The following is a 23,649-nucleotide window of genomic DNA, read 5'->3' on the forward strand; positions in this document are numbered from 1 at the left end:
TAACCTGTTCCCCACTACGACGACGTCTGCTACCCTGATCCCCACGACGACGCCATCTGCTACCCTGGTGCCCACTACAACGCCGTCTGCTACCCTGGTCCCTGCCACAACGATCGCCGTTATAGCCGTCCCTGCTTCAACGTCGTCTGCTACCCTGGTGCCCACTACAACGCCGTCTGCTACCCTGGTCTTCACTACAACGCCGTCTGCTACCCTGATCCCCACTACGACGCCGTCTGCTACCCTGGTTTCCACTACGACGCCGTCTGCTATCCTGGTGCCCACTACAACGCCGTCTGCTACCCTGGTCCCGACTGTAACGGTCCCTACAACCCGATATACCAGCAGACACATGTCTGAAACACCAGCCCCGACTACAGCACTGCCTTATGTCACTGCTCTAACCATCACAATGTACGTCCTTACAGCGTTGCTGGTACTGGAAAATACTTTAATAATTGTCATTATACGAAAGACAAGATACCTCCGTTCTCACACAGGAGCGCTTCTAATCAGTCAAACCTGTGCAGATATCGTGTTTTACGTCGCCTTGCAGTGTCAGTTTTACCCTAAAGAAGAATCCCAAAGTGATGCATACGGGAAGATGAAGGAAACATGTTATATTGTAAGCATGGGGCTTATAGGCGTGACCATCATTACGTTTGCAGCAATGAGCTGCAATCTGTACGTGGCTGTGTGCCACAGTAACTTCTATCGGAAACACATGAAAAGGTTGTATGTCATCCTGTTCATCATCATCTCATGGGTCGTGAACTTGAGTCTAGCTTTCACGAGACTGGCGAACTTCACGACCAGAACCAATCAGAAATCTGGTGACATCATCCTCGTGTATTTGCCCACCGAAGCGTGGTCGTGGATTATGTGCGATATTGCCGTGTACGGATTACCCCCCTTTGTGAACGCGTTCTGTTACATCAAAATCTGGAAATATGTGAGAAAGATACAACCTATCCCTAATTCGAACATTAATTTATACGAAAAGGTGAAGGTTACCAAATTCACTAGCGGGACCTGCCTGTGTTACATCTTGGCGAGCGTTTTCAGCCACACATTCCGTGTGTTGTATGGAACATTCGAGCCGTGGCCAGAATACGTCGGGCCATTCCGAATCTTGTGGTTGTCTTTCAGCTCATTTCTGTTCGTATATCACTTCCTCAAGATTGTGATATACATGTTTTTGTATCAGCCATTCCTACATACCATTTCTCTCATGTGCCGGAAGGACAGGGACGAGTCTCGGGAATGAACGCACCCCTCTACACAAACTATAAACAATGGGAGCTTGAGAAGTGACATTACATCCACATGAACGAATATCTCAATTTACTGTGTCGCCTTGGTGTTGACTGTTCGGTAGTTGCCGGCTTGTTGTACGACTGACTGACTGACTGAGTTTGGTTTTACGCCGCTTTTAGCAATATTCCAGCAACATCACGGCGGGGGACACCAGAAATGGGCTTCACACATTGTACCCATATGGGGATTCGAACCCGGGTCTTCGGCGTGACGTGCCAACGGCTTGTTATAGGAAGTAAGAAATGTAAGAGTTGAAACAGTATCGATTTATTGTTCATGCAATGCCAACTAAACACTTCATTGATATCTCTGTTTCCCGCCAGCAACCACTGCTAACAATTTACAACCACGAATACCCTGTCTCTAATCACTGTTACCAAGACTTCAACCTCCTGTGGTTACCATGACTACAATGAAATATTTGAAAAGAAAAACAAATTTAAACAAAAGTGATGTTTGGTGTCTTGCTATGTCTAACCCGTGAATATCCGGGTTGGAGCTGATCCTCAGCAACCAATGTTGTTGAAGAAGGCGACTAATGGGATAGGGTGGCCAGGATCCACAAATTGACACGTGTCATCGTGTACCAATTGATCACGTACATGATGTCAATTACTGGACTACTGTCATACAGCTGAACAATCCTTTATATTTCAGGAAAGTCAACCCCATAGTTTTAGAAGATCCGTGTTATATATGATCTTCAGCAACCCATGCATGTTCGTTGGTTGGTTGGTTGTTTAACTCCACACTCAGCAGTATATCAGCTTTATGGCGGCAGTCTGTAAATAATCGAGTCTGGACCAGACAATCCAGTGACCAACATCATGAGCATCGATCTACGCTATTGGGATATGATGACATGTGTCAACCAAGTCAGCGAGCCTGACAACCCGATCCAATTAGTCGCCTCTTATGATAAGCATGGGTTACTGAAGATCAATTCTAACCCGGATCTTCATGGGTCCAGTAATTATGCATTCCCTAAAATGGCAATGGATCTGTAAGAAGCAAGAATTGCCACCTGTACTCCCCAATGTTAACTCCATTACATCATAATCTGATATTCTTAGGCCCGATTTCAGCCACATGTGAGAAAGTCATCATATTTTCGTTAATACTGTTTGTTAATGTTTCTTTGGTAATTTAAGTAGATCTCTTTACAAGTTTGATGAAATTATTAATTTAGTTCATTTACTTTGGTTCCTGTTTTCTGTGGAAAATTCCAAATGTTAGCAAGACAGTTGGAAGTATAGTTGTAATAAAGTTGGGATTTAAAACAAAATCACACCGGAAAGGACAATATATACCAAGAGAGGGCTTTCTGATTTTGCCAGCATTTGAAATCACTTTAGTATCAGACATGAAGGTACATTTCTTTCTGGTCAATAATTCATCACTTGTTAGTACCTACGTCGAAACGTCGCACTCATTGCAATAAAGAAGTTGAATATCCATAGAACTTGGTTTTCCTTCATCTATACAACTTCTAAAATGCCTCTCAAAGAAATAATTCTTTAATCTTGCATTGAATGGTTTTGTTTGTGGTTGTCTTTTAACGCTGGACTCCAATATTCCAGCTAGATGATGGAGGTCTGTAAATAATCAGTCCAGGCTTGTCATAAGAGTCGGGATCGGGTGGTCAGGCTCGCTCACTTGGTTGACTCATGTCATCATATCCCAATAGCGTAGATCGATGCTCATGCTGTTGGTCACTGGATTGTCTGGTTCAAACTCGATTATTTACAGACCGCTGCCATGTGGCTGGAATATTGCTGAGTATTGCGTTAAACCAACCAACCAGTATAATTACTGTACCCAACCGCATAAGAATTACGAGGCTGTTTTTGCCAGTTTACTGAATCACTTATCACATCTCTCTTTCTTTGGGAAATATTAATAACATGTTTATTTTGTGTATTCGCTGAATTACAGAACTCCTGTTCACAAGTCGCATGTAATGTAATGCTCATCATAAATTGTAACCGTGTAATGTGAATAACAAATTCGTGCTTTTGAACTTAGTGCTGTTACATGTTCTCTTTTTTAAATGACAGTGAAATGAATATATATGTCTTTGAAATAAAACTCGATTTCGATTTTGTGTTTGAAATGTTTATTAAAGCAGACTTGTTCTCGTCACTCTATGGCTGGAAAAATGCCCTGAAGCCCAACTCAACTCATTACTGGGAAGTGTTTACACAATTATGTTTTTGACATGCCCATCAAGACATGACTAATTTACATCAAGTACATTTCCCACTCAGTGATTGAAGTGGTGGATGGTGGTGGAATTGGGTTTAACGTCGTGCTTGAGAATATTTCGCTCATATGACGACGTGCATGCGTGTGTATGTGTATGTGCGGCTGCTTGTACTAGCCCAGACTGAAGCTGGGTTTATAGTGCTAGCCCACTGAGATACCATGCCGCAGTGAAGCATGAATACCCCACTCAGACACATTATACTGACTCCGAGCCGACCAGTCCTTGATGTACCCATTAATGCCGAGCGCCAGGCAGGGACCAACAAGTACCATATTTTAACGTCTTTTGGTATGACGCAGTCGGGGCCGAACCCGCGACCTTCCGCACTCCGGGCGGACGCTCTAACCACTACACCACGGAGGCGGTCCTCAGTGATTGAAGGGACGGTAGGGTACCTAGCCTAGTGGCTAAAGCAGTTGCTGGTCACTAAAACCACGTTTAGCAATATTCCAGCAATGTCACGGCGGGGGACACCAGAACTGGGCTTCACACATTGCACCCATGTGGGGAATCGAACCCGGCTCTTCCGCCTGACGAGCAACAGCTTTAACCACTAGGCTACCCCACCGCCCCTTCAAGATATAGAGTTACCTCCATCAGCATATACTGGTCTCATACCATGTATATTACAAAGAGGTGTGAGATAAATGCAAAGAAGAATTATTTCCGCAGGAAATATTGTTTAAATTGTTTGTAAATTATTCTCAGTTAATAAAACAACAATAATAATAATTGCAGCTTTGATGCTCATTTTATTTGTATCACTTTGTGTCCCTGAGATTCAGGTTGATCCAGTATGATGTCTTCCATACACGATTCAGTAGGTACATCTAACCTCCACCCCAAGGTCTGGAACACACCGATTTGCACACCGACCTGATAACCTGTGTCACGTGACAGAAGGAAGTCGGGTGAATTTCAGCACTGAGAGGAACTCGGGGCCAGATCGACGACTTTTCACCACAACCATTTGAAAGCCATTCTTCTTCATAATATCCTCGATTTCATCTGAAAAATTGTCGTTGAGTGGTGTAATGTTATAGTTCAAGTAAACAATAGTTACCATATTTTCTTGAGAATAGTGCGCACCCATGGTCAGTGCCACTGCCCCACTAGAGAATTCAGGATATTGAAAAACAATGAGTATTATGTATGTGCAGAAAAATACATCACAACCATTCAGCAAATTCATGTGTAAACAAACATGTATTTACAACCTTAGCCTTTACAACTGAAACTGATATAAAATAACACTAGACACAATTTTTTTTTCTGCTAGGCATTGGCATTTAAAATTATGCAGAGATGGTAATTACCAGTTTCATGTTCTTGCAAACGAGTCCATATTGCCCCAGTCTAAGTAAACTTAGGCTCGGTATTATTCGTTACACTGCTATCGGGGGTGGATACAGCTTTTGTGAGAAGGGGTGTGGGTGTGTGTGTTTGTGAGAAAAGGGGATAAATTTACACTTTCGGTTTCATGGGTCAATATAAAAAACTTTCACACTCGGACAAAAGGGGTTGCACACTTGTGACTGCACACACCCATCCACCACCCTACCACCCACAGAAGGGGTGGGGGTGCACACCACCCACCACCCACACACTTCATTCTCACTTGTTTTCACCCATATAATAAACTTTCAGGACAACCACCTACCACACCACTGCACACCCCCTCTGGATCCGCCCTATGGCTATACTGAGTCTAACAAACCCTAGCAGACTATTCTGATTGGTTATTGTAAAATGAACTGTCCAATCGTAAATAGTTTAACATAATTACCATAATACCTTAAACACCTCAAACTGATGACAAGAGAACCTGTCTTATATTAAAAATATTGACTGTTAGCGGTAAAAACATCTACCAGACTACCGGACAGGCTACTTTTGAAATTTGACTGTCCTAACGCTGCTGTATGCCCACTGTCTTCACATGGTATTCACATGTTGGTATGATGAACAAGGGACAGAACTCTATGGGTACACAACTTCTTCTTTAAAATGACTGCAACATTGTTATCAAGCAAGTGAATTGCTGGACAATGGTGTTAGTATCTACACTGAAACATCAAGCTGATTATGAGAAAGATGAACAGCCATGGAATTATCTCCCTTGAATACACCCACTGACAAATATTATTCAAAGTAGTATGTTTGTTCAAGCCTATCATCACCTTGATTATTTTCCTTGATAATGACAAGGTAGAAGACACCCTCTGGTGACAAGATCGATGAAACCAAGGGAAATAACCTGTCCACGACCTCCGGCCTCTGATACCTCCTGCCCATGATGCCTCAATGCCTGTGCTCCCCACCTATGTACAAGGAACAGTGATGATAGAGATAAATTCAGAACTCTGAAACAGGATACTTGTCTGTTTGTCCCAAGTGAACCTCAACAAACTTTGACTGACTGTCCACTCCAAAGTAAGTGCTGGTTCTTTAACCAATCAGATGTCATCTTTCAAAACAAATCATTTTTGGGTTGGTCTTTACTGCTTCGCTGGCTATTTTGATCTTTGCATTAGATAAACTGACCAGATATGTTCTTGCAATAGAATAAAGATATAGATGCTCAGAAATGTCACTGCACAGACATGGTATTTGGAGCAAAATATCTGTTTGTATTTCCATTGGAGAAACACTATTAAAATCGAGAAAAATTACAGTAGGTCAGTCAAGTTTGGAAACATTTATCACAAATAGTGCACAGCAATGTCAGGCAAGAATAGTTAAAACAATATTATAGTTAGAATGCATAGAATTGTCATTAGAACCCGCATGTTAACAGAAATGAGCGCGCCTCTGTAACTTGATAATGCCCCAAAATTGCTTGACGACAGGCCATTATCATGCCCGTTGTTAGGTGATGTCATAAGGAGCTCAGCTCTTGATGTTCAATCACCTACGGCTCGTTTGAACTTGGGTTTAATATTGACGATATTTCTGACTCACATTGGTCACATGTACCTGTGCCATTATGCACTTTCTTACCTGTGCCAACCTTAACAATTGTACCATACATTACAGCATGCAGCAATGAAAACATCGACTGGAACTCTAACCTTGTTGAGCATTGAAAAATTGGCGGCTGGTAGCATGTGCAAGGTCAAGGTCGAATGTCGTCAGTCTCAATAGTTTGCTTGTCATATGGAGAGTTGACAGCAACACCCTACCTCTTTACAGAGTCAGTACCTACGGAGAGTTGACAGCAACACCCTACCTACCTCCTGACTAGGCGTGACTACGTATGGTGGGTTGAAGAGCAACACATCAATGCAACCTGAGAGGCGAGATGATAGACAGTTCACCTGTAAGAGTAATAGACTCTTCACAATATTTAGTGAAATATTTCGCAAGAAAATGACAATGCCACTACTTTTAAATTATGTTTTGGGTATCTTGGGGTTTCAATGCCAAAAATAATCAATGACTTCCTAAATAAAATATTTATAAAAACCAATATGCATTTTAAATCCAGCCAAAGTCCATGTTTATTCTAAGGCTGTCAAGCCAATATTCCAGCTCTGATAAGTAAATGGTATCTTAATAATCATGTCCCATAACCACCAGAGTGCATGTTTGCTTCAAGAACAGAGTGCTAAATGCACAAATAATCTTCCCAATATTATTAAAGTAAGCTTCTTCTCTTTTTCATGTCCCGCCTCTGTTAAGATCCACCACATGTGGTTCCCTGTATTTGATGGACCACCACAACATACCAGATCTGTGATGACAGGCTCCACTGTGACCGAGTTCCTGTTGGCTGTGTCCCTCGTGATGCAAGCTGCCTTCACATTGATATCTGTGCTCCTGCAACAGCAAGACACCATTCGGTCTAAGGGAGGTAACCCATGTTATTATGTTACTGAACACACCGAGCTATGATAAAATTATGTTATGTTCAGTGATTTATGGCATATTGGTTGATCTGGGATATTGAAAGACATTCTTGAAATGTTAGGCCTTGGTGAAAAGCTCACCCCTCAAAATATAAATACTGATAAATACAGAAACCATAAATTCTGTATGGGGCAGCATATTTCGTTGAGCCTGAGGAGCATAGTTTGATTGAGTGTTGCTCTACTGACTGAGTTTAGTTTTACGCCGCTTTTAGCAATATTCCAGCAACATCACGGCAGGGGACACCAGAAATGGGCTTCACACATTGCTCATGTGGGGATTCGAACCCGGGTCTTCGGCGTGACGAGCCAAGGCTTTAACCATTAGGTTACCCCACCGTCCCGTGTTGCCCTACACTGATGGCATGGATTGTTGATCATAATATTAATCACTACATTATTTACATGTGTAATACTTCTGAGCATGGTGCTATACAACAAACAATAGGACAATTATAGTTTCCATTCTGAATGTATACTTTCTTGATGCTTGAGTGCTCTAAGGTTCTTACTGTTTCCTGCCTCCTATCATCGACTCAGTACAGGTTTTTCATTGCATATCCGGGTAAATTGACTGGATGGCAATTTTTAAATTGTTTGCATTTAAAATGACAACAAATGCGTCAAATATACTGGACATGATATCATAAGTGAGTGAGTAAGTTTGGATTTACGCTGCTTTTTGCAATATTCCAGCAATATGATGACAGCGGACACCAGAAATGGGTTTCACATATTGTACCCATGTAGGGAATCGAACCAGGGTTCTCGGCATGAAGAGTGAATGCTTTAACTACTAGGCTACCCCACCTCCCCTTAACTGAGGGGCGACCGCCTCCGTGGTGTAGTGGTTAGAGCGTCCACCCGGAGAGCAGAAGGTCGCGGGTTCGATACCAAAAGACGTTAAAATATGGTACTTGTTGGTCCCTGCCTGGCGCTTGGCATTAATGGGTACAACAAGGACTGGTCGGCTCAGAGTCAGTATGATGTGTCTGAGTGGGGTATTCATGCTTCACTGCGGCATGGTATCTCAGTGGGATAGCACTATAAAACCAGCTTCAGTCTGGGCTAGTACAAGCAGCCGCACATACACATACACACACGTCGTCATATGAGCGAAATATTCTCAAGCATGACGTTAAACCCAATTCCACCACCACCACCACTTAACTGAGGGAGGGAGGGAGTGAGGTAGGATTTATGTTGCTTATTCCAGCAATATCACTACAAGTGACAGATCTGGGGTCTGAAGCCAACAGAGGAAGGTGTATCTAACAGATGCAAGTTAAGGAGCCTTTGGCCATGTTGACCACTGGGCCTTTGTACTGTGAATGAAGGCAGCTGTAGACTCACATATACACACTAGTGGGTCCCAGTATCCTGGCAAGGAAGGTAATGCAGACTCCGGATCCAGAACCAATCTCCAGGCACACTGTTGGTCTAAAATCTCAATAACTTGAAATACATTCTGTTTCAAAATTTAGATTTCTAAATTCCACCCTTAAAACAATCCAGTGTGGTAAAATGCATTAATATTAATACCATTTCTGGCTGAATTCATATCAACAAATTAAACTGGATAAAAACAATGTGTACACAGCTGATTGCTATTTCCGGATTAGTTGAATAACAGGCAGCATAACAGGAACAAAAATGTGAATTATCACGTCTAGTGATGTTTGATTGCAACTTTCCTATTATCATTTACAAAGTTTGTTTGTTTGTTCAACCCGGATGATATGACATGGTTTTGAGTGGGCACAATGCACGACATGGCAGCTATGCTATGTCCGTTGAAAATACGATTTTATTTGGCCCTTATACCATGTCATGTATAACACGGGTGTCTCATAACGCGGGGGTCATCCATGGACCCCAAGACTTGTGTTATGGCGAAGGATGACTGTATATGGTTTAGCATAGAAAACATATTAGGCCTTGTCTGTGAAAAACATATGCTTACACACACATATTTACAACTCCTTCCCACAGAGGGGATCCATTGACACAGATGCTGATATGTTACCACATGTATTTTAGAAATCAGTTTTGAATATACATTTGAGGAAAATAATTAACTGTCTTCCACTACAGTTGGAGATTGTACGGTTAATAACATGTCTTTGGTATGAACTATGAGCTCAGGGTGACTGGTTTAATTACACTTCATCACAGACTGAACTGGCCTGCTACTGCAGTTTAGGACCTGCGTGACCCTTGATAGTAAATTATAATAGCAATGTACCACAACAGACATAAACAAGGCCTAGATTAATTATACTCAGCTGTGGTTTGTGTACCTCAGCTTAGCAAGGAAGCCATGTTCTTGCTCCAGGGCATCAAGGAACAGGAATGAATCTTCTGCAGGCTCGTAGACATGATTGTAATCTGAGCTGCCCAAGTGACCCAAGTCTGGGGTGGAAAACATGCCAGACATGCTGGAAACAGGTACATGGAATGAGTCTTGTTTTGAATAACTACAAGATATTCTGATATACAATTGGAAGAATTATTACTCATTTAAATGTTTCAGTGTGAATAAATCTAAATGTAACAAAGCCAATAATTCTGTGAAAATCATACGAAATTTCTGTGACCTTCAAAGAGTCCATAAAACAATTGTTGTCAATTACTGTAAAGTAATGAACGTAATGCATATTGTTATGGACAGAATAAATGTTGTAGTATGGACGCATTTTAAATGTGAACATGTACAGTAACACTTTCTAGTAGATTTGATCGAAATTGTATCACTTGTAACTTGTGATTAAATAACATCGTTACTGTCAAATCGCCACTACACCCAGACGACAATAATGCAAATAATATTTGCCAAGTCACAGTGATCGACTCGAACACCTCCAACACTAGCACAAGTAATCAAACTAACCTGTAGTGGGCGGTAGTAGGAGTCTATGACTGCCTTGAGGTCTATCTAAAGAACTCGACTCTTAGACACAACTCTCATCGGTCGATGAAGTATCATCTCAAACACATTTACCCTTTACGTCAATGGCATGTGTAATTCAATCACAGATCACAGGTGAATCTGACACCGCACATGCTGACTTTCACATGTCGCTGTTTACCCACGAGCGAGATTGAGAGTTATTTCCCTTTGCAATGACATTAAACTGGTAGCGTATATATGTTGCGAAAAGCACTTTCCCAGTCACCGTAGGCTACAAGGAAGTGGATGGAAACAAGTTGGTCACCAGTGATCCAGCCTCAAACTATTTTCACATTTGTCATTTGTCATTCACCGAATACAAATAAGGATGAACGATTTTATCCGTATCTTATAACTGAAAAAGAAACGGCCTCAGTTCGAGACGGGTGAAAACATCTCGTCAAGAGATATCAGTATTGTCTTACAAAGAAGATCTATCCTACTTCTTTTTGCCATCATATGAACTTAATATTACATTGATATTTGTCGGGTTTTGTATTCACGAAAATTAAGGGTCTTTGGATATAGGTACCCATAAAATAACGGGTCATTATAAATTAAGTGCGAGTGAATGTAAGACTCTCTTCGTCATGAACAGAATCTGAAAATTATTCCTTTACTCAGCACCAGATTGATGTCTATCAAAGTATACAACATTAAAGTGTACATTTTTTACATGGGAATCTGGTCCGGAGAGTCACAGATAATTTTGTATTACAACAGATTATAGTCAGTGAAATAGATTGAAATAGTGAAATGTCGTGACAACAGGAACTATTTATGTATATGACGGTTAAAGAAAACGGGCATCAAACTGTAAATAAGACATATCTAACTGCGCATGTTTCGTTAAAGTGTACAAGTCGTCAGTATATACATTATTTTAAGTTGTATAAGAATGTATATATGAATACACAATGCCATTTAGAAAGTGGTCAAATGGAAAGCGTTCAGCCACCGCGACTTCCACAAAATGGATATCGGACAACTGGTAGTCAGGACCACGGACTTTGTATACCCCTCTGATAAGTTTAAATTGGCTCGGCTCCCACGCCCGAAAGCTATAAATACACAATGTCATTTAGAAAGTGGTCAAAAGTAACATGTTATATTTGGGATTATACTTTCTCAGTTGCGGTGGCTGAGCGGGTTAGACGTCTGACTTTGTGTGCTGGCGATTAGGTGCCTGGTTTGGGTTCGAATCCTGGATGGTACTCAACCCAACAAAAGTAATAGCATCTGTACTATACTGAGAAAGTGTAATCCCAAATATAACATCATGTTATAAGAATATGTATAGTTTTCTTCATATTTTCATACTCGGGTATACATATAACATATGTTATATACTCATGCCAATAATGGTTGTCACCCCCTTCAATTTTTTTTTATTGGAGAGGGGGTGGGGGCTGGGGACGGGGTGACAACCATTATTGGCATGAGTATATATGTTATAAATCAGGCACCTAATCTCCAGCACACAAAGTCAGACGCCTACCCGCCCAGCCACCGCGGCATCGGGTATACATAGTGGGCACAATGGGATTGATGGTTTTTTAAAACATCATACTTATTCATAGTAATATTCGTTTTATTTTAACAGAATGACGTCAATACTTAATAATACCCAAGCCAGCAATAACAGATACAGACTGGTCATTTAATCATTAACATAATATTACTCATCCTCAATAATCTCCAGGGTATACGTTACGATCACTCTTTCACTATAGTGGAGAGTGATCGTAACGTATACCCTGGAGATTATCGAGGATGAATATTACACAAAGATACGATATCAGTAACATATGGTGCAGTATAATAATGCAATAACATTCTGCCTACTCTGTTATCAGCCTACCCAACGGGTACATACAAAACACGCTGTGTAGTGGTGGTAACCGTAAATGAGGGGGGGGGACACAACAATTCTACAACGATTTTGTACTGACATGCTACAAGGGACATCTGTGCTTGATAAACTGAGCACTTCCATGTTCGAATCAAGGTGATGTGCTGAAAGTGAATGAAGCGCGTGTAAAATATCGTATATTTACAACACTGTGGAGGCACGAAATATGCGTTGAAACTGATTACAAGGGTTTGAGAGTGAAGTGATTGAGATAGAATGTCAAGTCGCACCGGCAGTTTCTCAGCCATGTATAGACAGGATCATTTATACATTTTATATAACCCAACAACATGCCCGAGAAATACAATATAAAGTGGTTGAATAAAAAACCCAGACACAACACAAAATTCGGATTATTGATCACCATCCAGTCTGTCTCACAATCATTGAACTACATTATTTTCCCTTTGTGCAATGCAAAAAAAATATTAAATAAAGTACTCTAGAATTCCTCGGGTTCTCACTGGGGCTCCTTTTCAATTTAATTTAATTCAGAGACTGTCTCAAGCAACCACAGGCAGACCACAAAACGGATGGATCATGGGGTCTTACAGTATATTAACTAACCGCATTTTCACAAACATTTTCACATTTTTCCGAAAATATAAACAAACAGTTATTCCTCGAATTAAACAGTGGTAGATATTTAAGAATATATACTTTGAAAGATGGGGCCTTGCAGTTCAAAATAGATTTTAGTCTGTTTTCATTATTTTATTATTTGCTTTCAGGCTACAATTGGTGTATGGTGGTACTTCTTGGTAAGAGTATTTTACCTTGACCTGTCTCAAGTCAAGTCAAAAAAGTTTATTGTATTTAAGGCCACCACATACAAATATTCATATGTTAATAATATACAAATACTATACAATACACAAATAATATACAACATACAAATACTATACAGTATGCAGATAAAAATACAATATATAATGTACAATACACATAATGGAGAGAACAAAATGACAGGCAACTGTAAAATTTCGTTTTAGAGTTTAAACTTTTTAACAGTTCATTTCCTAGTCTCATACTATGTTTGATAAATAGTGACAGACATTAAGGATGTAAAAGCCGGAGAACCTGTGCAAAGAACCAGGGGAAATTAATCAAAACGCTATTGCCGTGTCATAGTGTATTATAATGTTTCTTTCTCGGTCTTTTGTGAACGTTAATTTCTTTTTAGATATTTGCGAAACGATGTAAGTCTTTTTGTAGGATCTTTGATTAGTTTTGTAACTAGAATCCCTCAATCAATAGTTGGATATACGTTACAGAGGTCGTTCTATCCACTACACCACGGAGGTGGCCTGTTATCTCAAACCTGGCCAGAGTAAAGAACATGTCCTGCCATTTTTGTTTATCGATTTCGCTCAAAACAAAATTCATTAAACTATTACGTATGCACATTATTGCGGCTGTGGCATTATAGTGTTATGAATGTTTTATATACACATGCGCACTCAAGAAGTATACTTGCTTGTTTGTTGTTGTTTTTTGTTAGGGATTTATATCATTATTTTGCACACTTGTGAATCGAGGAGATCAATATATGAAGCCAGGTCGTTCTGATTGGAGGGACACAGTGTTTACCTATTCGTCTGAAGTGACCATGGAAGTGGGTGTGGTCAGACCTTCAAGTAGAATTAAGGCTATCGAATTGGGAGTTTACGATATGTTGTTAATGACACTGGAACGTATCAAAAACACTTATCTGTCGTAAGAAGCGAAAGGACCGACTATCGCAAGATCTGACCCGGCTGATAGTGTTTGGCTCAACCTTGTTGATATATGCTCATATCATCGACCACTGGATGCGGGACCAGGACACAGTTATTTAATCCCACTCTGGATCGGTGCTGACAATGACTGACAACTATATCTATTCACTTCTAACACAAGTATGATCATCTAACAGCAGTATATGGTCCTCTAACACAGTATATGATCCTCTAACATGATCCTCTAACACCAGTATATGATCCTCTAACATGATCCTCTAACACCAGTATATGATCCTCTAACATGATCCTCTAACACCAGTATATGATCCTCTAACACCAGTATTATCCTCTAACACCAGTATATGATCCTCTAACACCAGTATATGGTCCTCTAACACCAGTATATGATCCTCTAACACTAGTATATGATCCTCTAACAGCAGTATATGTCCTCAAACACGTGTATATGATGCTCTAACACCAGTATATGGTCCTCTAACACCAGTATATGGTCCTCTAACACCAGTATATGATCCTCTAACACTAGTATATGATCCTCTAACAGCAGTATATGTCCTCAAACACCAGTATATGATCCTCTAACACCAGTATATGATCCTCTAACACCAGTATATGATCCTCTAACACCAGTATATGGTCCTCTAACACCAGTATATGGTCCTCTAACACCAGTATATGATCCTCTAACACCAGTATATGATCCTCTAACACCAGTATATGATCCTCTAGCAGCGGTATGGTCCACTAATACCCGTATATGGTCCTCTAACACCAGTATATGGTCCTCTAACACCAGTATGACCCTCTAACACAAGTATATGAACCTCTAACACCAGTATATGGTCCTCTAACACCAGTATGATCCTCTAACACAAGTATATGAACACCAGTATATGGTCCTCTAACAGCAGTATACACCAGTATATGATCCTCTAACACCAGTATATGGTCCTCTAACAGCAGTATATGATCCTCTAACACCAGTATATGGTCCTCTAACACCAGTATATGATCCTCTAACAGGTCTACTAACACAGTATATGATCCTCTAACACCAGTATATAGATCCTCTAACACCCGTATATGATCCTCTAACACCAGTATATGATCCTATAACACATGGATATGATCCTCTAACACCAGGATATGATCCTCTAACGCCAGGATATGATTCTAACACCAGTATATGATCCTCTAACACCAGTATATGATCATACGCCTCAGTATATGATCCTCTAACACCCAGTATATGATCCTCTAACACACCAGTATATGGTCCTCTAACACCAGTATATGATCCTCTAACACCAGTATATGATCCTCTAACACCAGTCCTCTAACACCAGTATATATATCCTCTAACACCAGTATATGATCCTCTAACACCAGTATATGATCCTCTAACACCAGTATATGATCCTCTAACACCAGTATATGGTCCTCTAACACCAGTATATGATCCTCTAACACCAGTATGATCATCTAACACAAGTATATGATCCTCTAACACCAGTATGTGATCCTCTAACACAAGTATATGATCCTCTAACACAAGTATATGATCCTCTAACACAAGTATATGATCCTCTAACAGCAGTATACGATCCTCTAACACCAGGATATGATCCTCTAACACCAGGATATGATCCTCTAACGCCAGGATATGATTCTAACACCAGTATATGGTCCTCTAACACCTGTCTATGATCCTCTCACACCCGTATATAGTCCTCTAACACCAGTATATGGTCCTCTAACACCCATATATTGTCCTCTAACACCAGTATATGATCCTCTAACACCAGTATATGATCCTCTAACAGCAGTATGGTCCACTAACACCTCATATATGATCCACTAACACCAGTATACGATCCTCTAACACTAGTATATGGTCCTCTAACACCCGTATATGATCCTCTAACACCCGTATATGATTATAACACATGGATATGATCCTCTAACACCAGGATATGATCCTCTAACGCCAGGATATGATTCTAACACCAGTATATGATCCTCTAACACCTGTCTATGATCCCCTAACACCCGTATATAGTCCTCTAACACCTGTCTATGATCCTCTAACACCCATATATTGTCCTCTAACACCAGTATATGATCCTCTAACACCTGTCTATGATCCTCTAATAGCAGTATGGTCCACTAACACCCGTATATGATCCTCTAACACCAGTATATGGTCCTCTAACACCCGTATATGATCCTCTAACACACGTATGATTCTAACACCAGGATATGATCTTCTAACACCAGGATATGATCCTCTAACGCCAGGATATGATTCTAACACCAGTATATGATCCTCTAACACCTGTCTATGATCCTCTAACACCCGTATATAGTCCTCTAACACCAGTATATGGTCCTCTAACACCCATATATTGTCCTCTTACACCAGTATATGATCCTCTAACACCAGTATAAGATCCTCTAACAGCAGTATGGTCCACTTACACCCGTATATGATCCTCTAACACCAGTATACGATCCTCTAACACTAGTATATGGTCCTCTAACACCCGTATATGATTCTAACACATGGATATGATCCTCTAACACCAGGATATGATCCTCTAACGCCAGGATATGATTCTAACACAAGTATATGATCCTCTAACACCTGTCTATGATCCTCTAACACCCGTATATAGTCCTCTAACACCTGTCTATGATCCTCTAACAACCCATATATTGTCCTCTAACACCCGTATATTATTATTATAGGATATTTATATAGCGCACTAGTGCATGCTCAAGGTGCTGGTATATTTTCCCTCGATCATTGGATGTCAATCTCAACGGCACATCGCATTATCAATCTCAACTCCCTGGGGAGTATACAACTCTTGCAGCCACTAGGCGCACCGAGTTATTGTGGCTTTCTCATCCTAACGAGGTACCCATTCACAGCTGGGTGGACTGGGACACATAGTCACAGTACTTTGTCCATGTTCACTGCACGTTGCTGTAATCGCAACTAGGTGTTTGCACGTATTCATGTGGCCACCATCTGGTCAAATACCAACGGATTCGTGGGTTCTTTTAAATGCACAGGGTTGTGTACTGTACACTAGGGGTTGTGACAACACTGAAAGAGTCTGCACACAAAGGTGACTCCAAGGTTATTACACCCGGTCACAGGTGGGCTCGATCCAGACACCTCAACCTCGCTGGATCACTAGCCTGGCGCCTTTGCCAGCTCGCCCACCGCGCCCCAGTCCTCTAACACCAGTATACGGTCCTCTAACAGCAGTATATTGTCCTCTAACACCTGTATATGGTCCTCTAACACCAGTGTACGGTCCTCTAACACCAGTAAATGGTCCTCTAACACCTGTATATGGTCCTCTAACACCAGTATATGATTCTAACACCAGTATATGATCCTCTAACACCAGTAAATGGTCCTCTAACACCTGTATATGGTCCTCTAACACCAGTATATGATTCTAACACCAGTATATGATCCTCTAACACCTGTTTATGATCCTCTAACACCAGTATATGGTCCTCTAACACCCGTATATGGTCCTCTAACACCAGTATATGATTCTAACACAAGTATATGATCCTTTAACACCAGTATATGGCCCTCTAACACCAGTATATGGTATATGGCCCTCTAACACCCGTATATGATCCTCTAACACCAGTAAATGACCTCTAACAGCAGTATATTGTCCTCTACAACCACTATATGATTCTGTAGGTCCTTCTGCCCACCCATCACTTCAGAGCCTAGGCTGTCATACACACCCGTGAAACAAATATATCCAAGAAAGCCCATGCAAGTCTAGAATATGTGGCCAGTCCAGATTACCACAGTTTTAGAAAAAGAAGAAATCTGTGGACCCTTGTCAATATAGTTAATACAAATGATTTAGGAAACATTTTCCCTGTAAAATATGTTTCATTTCCAATGTAAGTCTATTCAGTGCCCTGCAGAAGAAGCAGAGCGCAACCCGTGGATCATCTCTTCACTTGATGAAACACCATGACGTACGCGCAGTCAAACCACAATTCGCTCAACGCGTGAATCACATCTGTCGGCAGTTAATGTTGACAAGTGCTGAACAGTTTACTTCAAAACAAAAAGACTGACAAGCCTTAAAACTTCAGATGAACATTCACTTTTTTGTAGTCTAATAATAGCACAAATATAGGACACAAAATAGGACACAAGTGTTTTGGTTAATTTCCAACGTCAGAGGTCAATAACAACAACAACTACTACTACTACTACTACTACTATTACTACTACTACTACTACTACTACTACTACTACTACTACTACTACTACTACTACTACTACTACTTCAACCCCAACTACAACCACTACCGCTGCAACTACCACATCTACTAGTAGGACTACTTCTACTGCCACCTCCACCACAGCTACTACCAGTTCAACCTCACCGCTACTAACACTACTATTACTACTACCACTACCGCCATCGCCACAGCTACTGTTAATACTACTCCCAAGACAACAAATACTATACCCGCCACAACCATTTCTACTACAACTTCCAGACACCATATAATAAATTAATATAATTATAATATGGTCTTTACTACTACTACTACTACTACTACTACTACTACTACTACTACTACTACTACTACTACTATAACTAGGTCGAAAACATCAAATCGCATTAGTATCTCGTGCATGACTAGCAAACAAAGAAGAAAAGGCTAGGGATGAATGGCCACAATAACCGAATGGGGAGGGCATGGCTATCCCTAGACTTGCACAAGTATTTAAGCCAATAATTAATGATCTAAATGAAAAATTCTAACAAAATATAAATAACAGACTTGCGCCCTGTCCGCTTTTCTAGACTTGCCTTTTTAAGGATAGGACTACTATACATTCATGGGTGTAGCCTTCAGTACAGCCTTGTAGCAAGGCTAGGCTACACCCTGTCCCCACATGTAGCCCATAGATGTGGATGAGGCTAGTTATAGCACAGATGACCCCTCGCTATGTGGCCTTGGCCTGCTCACGCCACACCAACCTGTTTACAACCGTCCCTGATGTTTAAATACATCTCGGTTTGTTTGGCATAGTTTCTTGATGTGGGTAATTTCCTCAATGTAACAGGCTACAAGGTTTGAGACGTTGCCGATGAGTCATCGAATTATATATCAGTCACACAGAAACCCAACATCTTAAACTGCTTTTACACTTCTAACATTCTCATGTCTTAAAAGGGCAAACATGTTTAGTATAACGTATTTGTGTAAAAAAAACATATTCGGGACTTTACTTAATTTTGTTATGTATTTTTCTGGGTTTCTATGTGTACATCAAATTTTAGTCTCTTGACGAATAAAATATGGCCGGGGTAGCCTTGTGGTTAAAGCGACCGCTCGTCATGCCGAAAGCGTAGGTTTGATTTTCCCCATATGGGTACAACGGAGCCGCTATAGAATATGTTCGCTAACCCTAACCCTAACCCTGACTATTAGAGAAAAGGATTATTGGTAAACATGGTAAAATAAGGTGGCGCACATATACTATAATCGCACCCATTTTCTGTTGTCACCGCTCTGGTATTATTGGAATATGTCTAAAAGCATGGTTTAACCACACTCACTCTTCCTTACCGCTTCACGTTTGGATGTGTCTGAAACCATTGGAACAATCAAAATGAAACTTTGGTCAATTGGTGGGCTCTTCCGAAAATTCCACCTCAGTGTTTACCTATCAATGACATGACATGTGCAAAATCGGAATCAGGATCAAAAACAACATTTTAAGTTTAAAGGTTGTATCTTAACAATATACTTGTAAAAGGGGCGGAAACGGAGGCACCAAAACAAGGAATATCTTAGAACTTACCTTGCTTGGAGGTTGTGGAATCAAAATGGCGAGTTTCTGTCAAAGTTATATACTTTCAGAGATTTAGCGTTAGTCTACCCCAAAACATGGGTCGGGTGGAAGGGGCTGAAAACTGAAAAAGATAGCCTTGCTCCAAGGTTATAGTGAATGCTAATCCCATGGATGTATAGTAATTCTATCCTTAAAGAGACAACTCTAGATAAGCGGACACTACAAGGACGCCAGTGTGTTAGAGGGACAATATGTTCTTTTTACTTATATTGTTTTAAAAGTATTAATTATTACCTTTTAAAAGACTTGTGTAAGTCAAGGTAAAAGCCTGGAAAAACAAGTTCCGATGCTGTTTATTCTCGTGGTCAACTTTACAGCCGCAGAGAGAACAAAGGTCAATGCCAGGCAAAGCACTTATATTTTCCCTGTCCAGTTACAAGTCTATTACCAGGAACCAGGATAGAAACCTCGTGTATAGAATAAACGGAACTAAGTTAAATTACAAGAGATAAGAGATAAAGAGATGAAATATTTATTGTGCAAACGTTCCATACAGAAACAGTGACAATATTCTATAAACTACATAAACAAGATGTATAATGAATCATATATATATGATGAGTAACAAAACATATAATAATACAAATGTGTATTATAATTATAATGGCCTAGGACAATCAGATCTTCTATATTTGTTTAAAGTTGTACATGTGGTAGCAAATAATTTCTATACTATTAGGATCATTATTTCTAAAAAGGAGCTTAACTTTATCAATGATAGTAAGGCCAAGAACGTTATTAATTTTAGAGGAAAGGGAGTTAAATAAGGACTTTCTTGCATCTGAATAATTAGTACAACACATGAAATGGTGTTCTTCATCCTCAACGACAGAGCATTTATCACAGAGACGGTCCTCCAAAGGTGTAGGTGGTCTTGTTCTTCTACCCAGTTCAATTTTTAGCCTGTGATCACTCAGTCAGTTTTGTGAAGTGGATACGGTGTTTTTTCATCTTGCAGTGTTGCAGATATGGTTCAAAGTTGATTTCAGATTTAAATTTTCTATATGTTCTAAGTTTGTTCCTTGAATTTAATGTGTTTGGATTAATCTTGAACAGATGAGTGGAACATGTCTGTAAATTTCAATTGGAGGTCCTTCAGTACAGAGGAGGAAGTAAGATTACTTTCCTTGATGTTAACCTTATCTAAGAGGCAACTGAGTTTATAGTACCATCCAATTTTGTGTTTGGCAATCTTTATTGATTCATTAAAAGCATGTTGGTATAACACTTTTGTAACTCTGGGCATGCAATGCAAGAATTCGGTTCATGATTCCCGTGGTTTGGGGTATACATAAGACTGACATTAAGCCCCAGAAATAAAGTTGTCTTATGTAAAATATGTACATACAAAACAAATGGAGCCCAGAACAATCTTCTAGAAGCTAGAGCTGAGGCAATCTGGACTTTCCAAATCATTCTAGACTTGAGTAGATGTATCTACAAAAATACGGAGCCCAGAGTAAGCCTAAATTTCAGATCTAGAGTTGAGGCAATCTTGATTGCCAAATAGTTCTACACTTGAGTACATGTATCTACAAAAATACGGAGCCCAGGAAGCCCAGAGATAGAGCCTCTGGACTTTCCAAATCATTCAGATCTAGAGTTAAGGCAATCTAGACTTGCCAAATAGTTCTAGACTTGAGTACATGTATCTACAAAAATACGGAGCCCAGAGTAACCCTTAATTTCAGATCTAGAGTTGCGGCAATCTTGATTGCCAAATAATTCTAGACCTGAGTTGGGCTCCTATTTGATTTCTTCTCTAGAGTCTGGTAGACAGACTTGGTATACATTCTAGATAATCGATACAGGAAAACAAGGCTGGCATGTAAGAAAAATGCCAATGATGTCCGTGCCTGCTCAACAATTATCTCTGACGTGTTACTCGGGAACAAAACTGCGGGGAAGTAGAAAGTATACGCCCATGTTTGATGGGGCATACTGTAAAACATGGAGTGGATTCTTGGAGTTGGGCCTTGGAGTGGAGTCTCGGAATGGAGTCTTAATGTAAATATTTAGGCGACCGAGTTTGTTTTGTTTTGATCATAAGGGTAGCTAAACCAGCACATTCGTTTCAACATCTGTAGCTGGTTTGTGTTATCAGTTTTATCAGAAGGCAGGAGGCATTTTGTATACACGTATCGGTTAGCCCTGTCAACTCCAGAAATGTCATTCTGTAACAGTACCATGTTAACTACCGGTCCTGTTCTGGGGCTGTGCTGCCATCAAGAAGAAATGTATATGAATAGATGGAAGGATGGATGAATGGAGAAGCATGGAAATTATTTACAACCTATAAACAAAATATTAATAATGGCATTATTTATTAGCCACAAACGACATATATAGCATTGTCACATGTAATTGCAAATTGTGTAGAGGAAGCCGTAGTAAGGGATAAAGTATGTAAATTAGGTCTATGCTATGACATACTAATCATCAGGAAATATATTACTATTGCATGAATTATTTATTTCTTACTTAACAAAGAAATTGATTACAGAAGATAGATAGCACTATGTTATTCAAGAACTGGATATTTTGTCAGTGGTGGCAAAAGTAACTGTTCCAATGTCATAATTGTTTTGAGTTTGTTTTTTCAAAACTAGCCATCTCTCTGCATCCTTGAACTTACAAACAAAAAGCAAAAATAAATGCAGCAGAATATTTTGCAAACTGACTGTTAGTGAGTTTCATCAGCTCTCTGGGGCTTCGAAAATCTTGACTTTCGGTCAGGTTATGTATGGGCAGTCCACTGGAATGTGACAGATTAGAGGAAACACATCACTGATACAATCTGCCCTCAGAATGGCAGAGAGCTAAACCAGTGCTACTGAGGATTGCCATGTAAACAATTTCACAATCTCGATTACGTTGCTGTCTACAAATGAAATATAATTGCACAGAGTTCGAATTTGTGACGATTTATTAATAAGTTTGGAGTAAACTGGCAAGCATTAACAAACATTTCTACGAGAGCTGTAAACAAGAAAGACTAATCTCTAAGATGAGTAAGATAGATATTTATTGCATAGCATACCTTGAAGGGACATCGGCAATATCGTATAAACTACACATATAATATATAGTGATAATATATTTGTAGAAACTTTAGGTATTCTAGCATATCTATTAATTTGTAGTACTTTTGAAACCGATGATTCCGGAGGTATAAATGACAACTGGGAAGTGCCATTAATGGCATATTCTAAACAGTAATCAGTATTTACAGAAGTGGCAAGTGCACTTATACTCCAGACTCCATACTCCAGACTCCGCTCCAAGACTCCACTCCATATTTTACAGTATGCCGTTTGATGGTGGCTGAATAAGAAGCAAACAGGAAATAGTTATTCGATCGTGATGTATTTGATACGGTGTCATGGTTGTTGTTCTTGGACCTTACGTTTGGAGCGTTTCGGCGATTGTTTTCAGTCGAGGAACGTTTTGACAACATTTGTAATTTATTTTCTTTTATAATGTAAGAATATTTTTTTTTCCGTTCCCAAGTTTGTTTCTACGTGAATATCGGTATCGATCTAGTAGTATGCGTGACACCAGTATGTCCTATATGTATGATTTATTAAGGCATAAAATCTTACACTGTTTTACTAAACAAACACGGCCACTC

At 40.0% G+C, this 23,649-nt stretch overlaps 1 protein-coding gene and 1 long non-coding RNA gene across 2 annotated transcripts; one reads left to right on the forward strand and one right to left on the reverse strand.

The window, feature by feature from the left end:
- The first annotated feature begins 3,292 nt into the window (after positions 1–3,292).
- Positions 3,293–22,472, forward strand: LOC124257428. The gene is made up of 3 exons (XR_006893267.1): positions 3,293–3,304; positions 10,856–10,859; positions 22,400–22,472. It is a non-coding gene; the product is annotated as an uncharacterized LOC124257428 (long non-coding RNA).
- On the reverse strand, positions 4,316–12,442 carry LOC124257427 (methyltransferase N6AMT1-like). The gene is given in 8 exon segments (XM_046691476.1): positions 4,316–4,591; positions 5,764–5,856; positions 5,859–5,904; positions 6,817–6,900; positions 7,312–7,402; positions 8,845–8,931; positions 9,792–9,929; positions 12,394–12,442. Coding segments are annotated over 8 exon segments (702 nt in total). The 5' UTR covers positions 12,438–12,442; the 3' UTR covers positions 4,316–4,472.
- Positions 22,473–23,649: the final 1,177 nt, after the last annotated feature.

The sequence above is a fragment of the Haliotis rubra genome, unplaced genomic scaffold (assembly GCF_003918875.1).
Source record: "Haliotis rubra isolate DU_JTF1 unplaced genomic scaffold, ASM391887v1 Scf66, whole genome shotgun sequence".
In the NCBI taxonomy this organism is placed as follows: Eukaryota; Metazoa; Mollusca; class Gastropoda; order Lepetellida; family Haliotidae; genus Haliotis; species Haliotis rubra.